The 9,615-nt window shown below is 45.8% G+C and overlaps 1 protein-coding gene across 1 annotated transcript; it reads right to left on the bottom strand.

Moving 5' to 3' along the window:
* Positions 1-3,069: 3,069 nt before the first annotated feature.
* Positions 3,070-9,399, bottom strand: CCNA1 (cyclin A1). Its single transcript, XM_037377614.1, has 8 exons — positions 9,161-9,399; positions 7,822-8,065; positions 7,474-7,595; positions 6,112-6,335; positions 5,286-5,490; positions 4,241-4,354; positions 3,448-3,581; positions 3,070-3,121 (listed from the first exon to the last, which is right to left on the bottom strand). Exons 1-8 carry the CDS (start codon positions 9,284-9,286, stop codon positions 3,070-3,072), a joined length of 1,221 nt encoding a protein of 406 aa, XP_037233511.1. The 5' UTR covers positions 9,287-9,399.
* Positions 9,400-9,615: the final 216 nt, after the last annotated feature.

Here is a 9,615-nt window from a genome sequence, read left to right as displayed (position 1 = left end):
CAAAATGCCACAGATCTCAGCTGAGACCACTTTAGATCAGTTTGTCTCACAAATTAAAATTTAATGCATCTTGCACAAACTTGTTATTAGCAATCATACTGCAGAATTTTGTGACTCTTCACCTTAACTACTTAGCTTTTTTTCATTTCCCCTTTTTAGCCTTTGGACTAAAAGAATATTTAAGCCACTACTTCAGTTGCAAAATAATGACAAAACAAACAAGAAAGCAGACAAAGCAGTCTTCTTCAAATATAGTTAAAACAAACAAACAAAAAGTCAGGCAAGTCTATATACCAGAGAATTAAAGCTTCAAGGAAGTTAAATGCAACTGTTATATCTGTTTTGCAACTAAATAAACTAAAAAAGTAAAACAAAGTGAAAGTTTGGCTTCTAGGAAGACATCACATGATAAAACATTTAGTAAATTCAGACCTAGACACATACTGTGTTAGATGGACCAAATCTGTTCGCCCAGGAACACAAGACGTGACTGTGGTCATACTGTTCCTAAGGTCAAAATCCACCCTTTCCCCATGACTATTGTGACATGACCATACGAGTATCCTCAAACTGCTGTAATACTAGGAAATAGTTCTGCACTTGAGACATCCACCACTGCTCCCAAAATAATCAATACTACAGTAACCACGGCTCAGTAAGCACTATTACTTATGGGTAGAGAAAGTCTTATTAACATGTGGTTTCAGGACACCTTACGTTCAGCCTGAAACACCATAAACAAGTACTTGTAAGCCTGGTAGATGTAGCAAGACTCTTGGTCAGTACAGTCACCATTCCTTGTGGAAGAGGCAACCAAGAAATTCACCGCTCTTCATTGTAACTAGGCACCACTAGCTCTGACCCTTGTACTCAGCCATCTGCTTTAAAGGAGTTGGCTGCAGGCAGGAGTGCAGTTCATAGCTCACCTTGAAGACATTCATCCACAAGCTGTGAAATTCATTGCGTAGAGACAACCCATGGATCTAGACCTTGACCACAAAGTGGATACCACAGACATGAGCATGGGATATCAGTAAATAACCAAGACAGATTTGTTTACTTGACTAGGAAGTGTTTGAGGCAAGGGTCTAAGAACTGCAAGGGTTAGACTAAAACTGAATGCTCCCCTCCCTTAAAGGATATTTACTTTGAGACAAGTGAATCAGTCATTACCACTATCTCCATTTCAGAGTGTATGGGGTCTGGCTGAGCCCCCCTGCAGCCCTCATAGCGCTGTGCTTGTACTGGTGACTAGAAAGGTGGTGATGACACGCCAGTGTTTTGACTGCTGCTGAGCAGTGCTCACACAGCATGAAGGCTGCCTGTCCAACCTTCTCCTCTTCTTTCACCAGCAGGCAACATCTTGGGAGTGGACATAGCCAGGACAGCTGACCCAAAGTGACTAGTGGAATATTCCATACCATATGACATCTGTTCAGATCTAAAAGGAAGAAGGGGGGCCATTAATTATGACATGTGTCTTCTGGAACAAACAATACGTGTACTGAAGCCCTGCTTCCCAGGAAGTGGCTGAACATCACCTGCTGATAGGAAGTAGAGAACAGCATCTTTTATTTTCCTTTGCTTCCACATGTGTGACTTTTGCTATTAGTTCATTAAACTGCCTTCATATTGACCCACAAGTTTTGGGTTCCTCACCCCCCTTTTTTGCTGATGGGAATGCTAGACCTTCTTGGCATCATCCACCACATGGAGGAATACAAGTGTTTGCACTACTAGGATTCACCAGCCCAGACAAGAAGGAGGCAGGGGGAAGAACGTTTTGCACACAAGGGAAATTAAAGCCCTGAAGCTAAGAAGAGCATCATGACAGTTGTCTAATCAGGTTTTAAAATTGAAAAGTCTTGTTAGCTGGTACTTAGTATGTCTGCTGAATTGCATGTTAGCATCAAACGTTAAGCATATTCTTGCTTGGAAACACATAATGCCCTGTACAGATTACTCTCTTAGGAATCGCTAAGCACTGAAGGTTTTAAACTCTTACAGTAAAAGAACACCTCAGATTTATCTTGCCATTTAGATGAGCTGAATATAGTTCTCTACATGTTGACTCACTGATTTTTTTGTTTTTGTGACTACTTTGGATAGGGCTTGTGTTTAAGAATACTCAAGGTGGTGCTTTGTTTTTTAAAAAACACTACCTAACAAATAACTGGGGCCACAAGACAGTGTAGCAGTTCAGAATAAGACAATGCTGTACCATCACCCCCCTTCTTCCTGCTAAGAGTGAGGTACCTCTAGAGACTGCTGAGCACTCACATTCAACAGTACTATAAAGGCAGAAGTCATCTCAGACAGCTATGCTGTAAGACTACTCAATTCCACAAATATGATACAGCAGCCATCCAGCTCAACTCCACTGTTCCAGCACTTCATAGTTTAGCCTTGCTCTTTACTGCAGTCTGTCTAGCAGTGTTTGAAGTGCTCCTAAGGCTCTGCCACAGCCTTCCCTTCCTCCAGCTCCCCACAAAGCAATCCCCCCTATTTGCTTCTATAAAGTTTGACTTTTACCTCAACACTGAGCTCTGAACTTGTGTGTAGAAGACCACCATAGACCACTTGCATCTGGATGTTTCTGCTGCGATCTGGCCAACAAGTTGCAGAACATAGGTTCTGTTCACAGATACACGATCTTCTCATAGAAGAGGAAGCAGCAGGTAAGGTACTGCAGCACATCACCCATGTCTATGGAGATGTCAGGTTGTGTTGGTTTGAGTCACACTTGATCCACTCCAGCCAGCTTAAAAGCCCTGCTCACAATGATTTTGTCAAAACCCACAACCCTTTCTACTCACTTACTGCAGATATTAACTGGAATCAGAATTCAGAGGAAAAGTGTAATAAGACATTTATTCAAAGTGCTGTCAGTTATATTAAGAACTATATTCTAATATCCTTTTTAAAAAGGGACATCTAATTAAAAAATAGAAGCTAAAACACATTCTGATCACTGTGGTTACAAATGCATGACCTGTGGTGCTCTATGAAGTATTAGACCAGCTTTGCCGACAGGGACAAAGTAACCTTCAAGTCCAAGATCCACAGTCTCTATTGTTGAGGAAGAACTGCTGGGAGATCCAGAAGAGACACCTGCAAGTACCTGGAATACAAATGCAATCATTAAATATATCAGTTTAGTTAACAAATTTAAAGATAACATCTTGTGCAATACAATGGGGAAGATTATCATCCTGCAATGCTGCAGAAGAATAGTTATCCAATACATCTATATACCTCTGTAGGAACTACTCTTCTGGTCATGGTCAGAAAATTTTCCCCTCAAGAGGCTGACAGATGCTCCAATTTGAGAAACAGAAGCTGACCACTATGAGACGTTTGCCAGCCACAGCAGCTGTAGCCCAAGCTGCCAGTCATCCTGTCCTTATAGCCTCCAAGCTACAGAACACTGGCTTCCTGGTTACTTACTTTGAATGCTTATACTTCTCCTTAATTGCTTGCAGTTGGCAATGGGAAGCATCAAAGCATGCTTTATGCAGATCAGTCAGGCAAGGCACTATCTCACTTAATGAATACCCAGTGAATGCAGCAAGTGTTTCCGGCTGGTCAGAGGAGGAAAAAAAGCAGTATTACTCTATTGTAGGCAACATTCATCTAGAAGATACATTTTCTACAGGAGCAGAAACCATTTTCACTACATCAGTGCTGACTCTAGATTCTTTAGGCTTGAAAAGAATTTAACTATATCCTGCCATCAGTTTCACTCTAGGTCTTCCTTGGTGCCAGGAGATCTGACAAGCAGCTCCTTCTCTAAGCATGTGTCATCCATTAGATCTCTTGTGCATCCTGCTCTGTTAAAGCTATTCCTCCAACACACAGCTGAGAGGCCTATCAAGGCTTACACTAAAGCAGCCACTCAGTGTAATCACTCCACACACACACATGCAGCTCTCCCCTCCCTCCCAGAAAGCTCCTGAATTGTATTTGGGGGGAGAGTTTTGGAGATTAAAGACTAACAAGGCCTTAGGTACAGACGATGTGAGCAAGACAGCAAGGTCTCTCCCATCTGAGAAAAAGAGGCAGGATATTTCAGGTTGATTTAACATTAATTTATCAGGTGGTTCCATTAGCTCAGAAACAATTACTGATCCTAGGATTCCAGCCTTTATAACAACATACTTTGAAGCTACTCCTACTTCTTAACCTAGTTCTAATGAAGACAAAATGCTTGAGCTACTAGTTAACATGCAGTTGTTCTTACCCAGAAAGACCTGTTCACTGTATAGTTTGCTAGACAGTAGGCTGCTGCAGCAGTTTGTGAAGGAAGGTACCCCAGAAAAGGATCAGCTTCAAGGAGACTCAGCTCTGCAAGATACTGAACAAAAACCCCACAGGTTCCAAAGAGATTGAGCCTAGCTGGTACAATCAGTCCAATACAACAGGCACCGAGAATTGTCAGTGGTCTCAGTTTCATGTAAAAAAAGTACCACAAGTTACAAGTCTGGTGGGTAGAATAGTATTCTAGTCCTGTTGGTCTTACAGAATAACCTTTAGCACATTTCAGTGGGGACAGAAAGACCATACTTTATCAAAGCCTAAATGATCTACACTAATCTGAAGTTCTGGTCCCATCATCAGTTCTGATTTAATTTTACAGATAGAGACTTAGAAAATAAATGGGGGGGTGGAGGGGTGTTAAATAAGACATTCTTTCCATCCTCTGAGGCTCTTGTTCACATAGGTGGACCTCACTTGGAATCAGGGATAAATTGACAGCTCTCAGAAACAGAATTTGGGCTCTGTTGGAGTACAGTCACTGTACAATCCTACACCCTTTGCAGATAAGCAGCAGGTCAGATGTTTTGCTATAAGGTGGGGTTAAACTGTTTCTAAGCAGAGTTGCCCATGCAGGTATATACTGTGTCATTGTGCAGCAGTATGTAGTACCACCACATCTGGCACAGACTTCCTATGCAGGCACTGTTGAAAAAAAAAAATCAGATTTCTACCACCTACTTGCCCAGTCAGTGCATTATTCCTGACCAGGCAGATAGACCAAGCTTGGTATTTCCACGAGACATCCAGAGGACTTGGCACACAAGCCACCTCCTGAGGTTAGTAGGCTACAAAACATCCACCTTTAGGCCTATTGCCATCCCAGATAGAACCTGGCATGAGAAAGAGTATCTTCTCATAGGGCATAGTATAGCAGAACCTGTCTGCTCAGATAACTTTGTGAAATACAAGTGGTTCTGTTTTTAGGGTCATTTCTCCCCCATTAGTCCTGAAAGGAGGATAATTCATACCCTTGCAAAGTTCTCTGTCCTTATACAGACTCCATGTCTCTGGATATACTGGAGGAGGAACTGGTTGATAGTTGGGGCTGTTAGGTCAAAAGCCAACACTTTGAGAAGCAGGTGTTCCATTCTTAGCAACTGCCTTTTTCCGTAGGCATTGTCTGTTATATACAGAAATTCATCCACTTCTGGAGGGTAGATCTCTTCATGTTTCCTGAAGGAGGAATACAGAAAGCACATTTGTCAGCTTAAGAGTTATGGTAAAGAGAGGTTTCTGCTGGACCCATACAAGGACAGGCATGTAACATTAAGATTTGTTTAGAGCTCTTATTTTAATTCTTTCTCCAGGCTAGGTAACAATTTAGTTTCAAGTATGGGCAAAGATGTTTAGAGGAACTCCAAGTCATCAGTCTAGGTAGAAACACACTCATATCATTAACTCTTGCCTGATAGCAAGCTCTCAGAAAGAAGTCTCAGTAACTATGAACTCCAGACAGACTCATGTACTCATCTATGGTGGGTACCTCATCTACTTAAAGCAGCTTAGGGCTAATTTCAGATTAAAATTGTGAATCTACTACAACCTTATAGGCTAGCAGTCTAATACAGTAGTGGTTTTGCTCCTGCTGTTATGGTTACAAGGTTCCCCCGCTGCAGTTCCTCACAAACATTAAATGTTTAATTTTGCTAGTGCCAAAGTAGGCAAAGTTGCTAATCTTGAGACATCATGAAAAGCTACCTACCACTGTAAGCTTCAGTCCTTCAAATTAAACAAAAAGACTCAGTCTAAAAATAAGGTTTAGCTCACTGAGATTTCAGGAGATGAAACACTTACGCAGCCAGAAGAAGTGCTGCTGTTCCTACAAGCTGCAGCTTCCCTCTGAGAACAGACATGCAGGAAAGAAACCTGTCCAGGAAGTTCACTGCCAAGTACAAAGTCTCTGTCTGAAGTTTATATTCTTCCCCTACTTGCACCATCCAGTCAACCAAGATGGCACGCATTTCTGTTGTGATATCTGGCTGCTTCCTCATGTAGCAGGGCTTGGGCCTGAATCTTACCTGTGTGGAGAGAGTGTTGAACAATCAGGATGCTCACCCTGAAGAGACCCATTGATGGCTGAGCTGATTAATGTTCTTTATACTTATACCAAAAGAAGCATGAGTTGCTCCACTATTAATAACTCATTACTACTACTAGCTACAATTATAGTGCTCGTAGTATTAATTGGCATCTAGTAGCATCTCCAGAAAACTTCTACACTCAAGGCACAGGAATAAAGTAGGAAAGTAAAAGACTTCCAGGACTATGAACAGCCTTCACCATCAAGCATGTAGGAGGTATTCAGAGGGATGTGAAAAAGAAGTGATATTTCCCCACTCCCACCTCCCCTTCCTATTGGGAGACTGCACTTTATTGCTCCGATACAGAAAGGTAGAGAAAACTACTACTATAGCAAGAGAACCATCAGTGAGATCACATCCAACTGCTTCGGTATTTTTGCAGCATTCAACTCTTGTCTGCAAGTATTCTTCACCCCAAAGAGTCAAGAGTTGCTCCAATGGTAGGAAACTTCAGGGACAAGGGGCAACAGGCATGAACTGAAACACAAGTTCCAACTGAGTATGAGTAAGAACTTCTTTGAGGGTGAAAAAGCACTGAAACGGGCTTGCCTGGAGAGGCTGTAGAGCAGGGGTCCTCAGACTATGGCCCACGGGCCGGATACGGCCCCCTGGGGTCCTCAGTCCGGCCCCTGGTATTTACAGACCCCCCCGACCTGCCCTGCCGGGGGCTGGGGGGGAAACCAAGCAGCCACAGATGACTGCCTGCCACTTCATCCGCGCTCCAGCCCCCTGTTTAAAAAGTTTGAGGACCCCTGCTGTAAAGTCTCCTTCTCTGGAGACCTTCAAAATCTGCCTGGATGTGACTCTGCCACCTGATCTAAGTGAACTTGCTTTAGCAGGGGGTCGGATTAGATCTCCAGAGGTCCCTTCCAAACTTGGCCATTCTGTGACACAGTGAATTCTGAAAGATCTCATCACTGTCTAGATGCTGCCTTCAGAGATGGCTTTTACAGCTTGCTTTATTCTGTAGTTCAGTGGCTGCCTTGGGTTACCCTGCGGCAGCCATACATCTCTGCAGTACTGCAGCCTATCACAGAGGCCACAAGTACCTATAAGCTTATAACAAGCCACTCACTTCGGCCTCTCGCAGGTATTGATGAATTTCTTCTGCATACTCTACCACAGTCAGAGTTACGGCATCTTCCATGTGATCCTCAGGCTGGGACTGGATAGATATATCCATTACCATAGGACACCCTAACAGGTAAAAGGAAGCAGCAAGACATTTGTGTAATTAGCCTCTTCAACTTCTCCTGCTGTTTCCAGCACAGAAGCTTTGTGACTCATGTAGACACAATCCAAATTCTCTTGGAGTGTTACCTGCTGTAACATAAGCTACTCACTAGCTTACCAGCATCACAATTCATAATCGCCCTATACATACTTGTGCTGTAGATACTATCCGAGTAGTAACAGGAGTTACCTGTACTCAGATCCAGCAGTAGGTGAACATTGGATGTGACTGCACTAGTACCCAGTTCACACAGGTTTGATTCTAGCTCTTCATCCACTTGGCAGTTGTAGTTTTCTTTCTGCTCTGGATCATCCACATAGATAGAAAACCCTTGCTTTGACACAGCATTGACCATGTAGGTGAGTAACGAATCTTTTTGATGTGAAGGGATGGTATTTTCAGAGCCAGAAAAGCATCCAAGAACATTGGCACCCTGAAACAGAGCACACAGTAATGCTGTGGAAGGGCAGCTCAGGAAGAACAGAACACAACAGTGAGTATCACTTGTTTCAGAAAGGAAAATGTATCCTTGCCCAACAGTCACAATAACAAAAATTCACCGCAAAAAACACCAGCTACAGCTGGTGCCTCAGAAGTACCACTTGTTGCTGTCTTGTTGCAACAGGCTGCTCACAGAAAGAGGTGTTGGTGAATGTCATGTGAGTAGCCTCATCTCCAGCACCCACCACACCAAGGAGAATAAGGTGAGGGTGCTGCTCAGCTCTGATGGGGCTGCTCCACACTCCGTTCTAGCAAGGGGCAGCTGCTTTAAAGTGCAGCAAGTCAGAGTAACAAAAGGAAGTGCTCAGGCACTGTCACAGCCTCATGAAGGGCGTCACCTGCAAGAAAGGCATTTTATGCCAAGTTACAAACAGGAGTTTGAACTTTTGAGCTCAAACATCACAGCCCCTAGGACTAGGAGTAAGTTACCAACCAAGTTCAGAGCTTTACACTGTCACAACCAAGAGGAGTTTGTATGCATGTAGTAGCTGCTATTTTAGGTCTTGTAAGTCAGCGCAGTAACATTTCCCCACCACACCTGTAGAGCCCAGGATGGCCCAAGGAAGAGCAGTGCACAGACCCTGGTGTGAACCTTTAGTTTCTGGGGGGCCCCGGCACCCTGAAAGGGCACAGCCAGGCTGGCAGCAGCGGGTAAGCACTAGTAAACAGACTTTTCTTGAACCGCCCCCTACACTTCAGGGCTTAAGTGCCCACATAGTCCCACCGAGTCTCCCTTCCAGGACGGATTGTTTACTCAAAGGATTTCCACAGGGAAGCATCTACGGATTAGGACTGAGCAGTTACTCGCCGGGTTTCTCGGGAAACTCACGCTCGTTAACAGAAGCCCGATCCAACCGCTCACCCGCCGCCCCCAGCCCCCACCTGCAGCCCCGAGAGGGGGCTCGTGCCCGCCCGCCGCCGGTCCCGGAGCGCGGTAGGGACCCCCGGGCCCGGGACCCCCGGCAGGTGGCCGCGGCCCCTCGGCGGGGAGGGAGGGGGCACCGCTGCCGCCGCGGGTGGGGCTCACCTGGCCGCCGGGCCGCTGCTGCCCGCTCCCGGTAAGCATCCCCAGCACGGTCCGCCCGCCGCTGCGGGGCAGGGCCAGGCAGGGCTCCCGCCGGCCCTCCCAGCTCGTCTCACACGTGCGGCGCATCGCCCCGACGTCGATACCTTTCGGAGACCACAAAAACCCACAAGCAAGCACCGCGACAGCGTGAAATCGGCGGGGGGGAACCGCTCCCCGAACCGCCACAGACCGGTGGCTACGCCTCGGGCGGCCCCACTCACGGGACAGGCCAGGTCGCGCACGCCGGCGGGGCTACCGGCCCGCCGCTCCTATATAGGCGGCGGCCAACGGGGGCGGCGGCGGCTGTTGGCCGCTGCCAATTGGAAGCTCGGGCCGCAACCGCCGGCGCCGCCGCCCTGGCAACGCAAGCGGCGCCCGAGCGTCGTGGAGACCCCGGCGGGTGCCGCCCGCCGCGG

Source organism: Falco rusticolus, chromosome 2 (assembly GCF_015220075.1).
Source record: "Falco rusticolus isolate bFalRus1 chromosome 2, bFalRus1.pri, whole genome shotgun sequence".
Classification (NCBI taxonomy): Eukaryota; Metazoa; Chordata; class Aves; order Falconiformes; family Falconidae; genus Falco; species Falco rusticolus.
Note: the sequence above shows the minus strand (reverse complement) of the source record. Positions and strands in the feature narration are given on the sequence as shown.

Coding starts and splice junctions, on each gene's coding strand:
- CCNA1 (XM_037377614.1), bottom strand. CDS start 9,286: ATGCGCCGCACGTGTGAGACGAGCTGGGAGGGCCGGCGGGAGCCCTGC. Junction 8,066..9,160: donor AGCAGCGGCCCGGCGGCCAG/GTGAGCCCCACC, acceptor GCTCTGTTTCAG/GGTGCCAATGTTCTTGGATG. Junction 3,582..4,240: donor CAGTGAACAGGTCTTTCTGG/GTAAGAACAACT, acceptor TCCTCTGACCAG/CCGGAAACACTTGCTGCATT.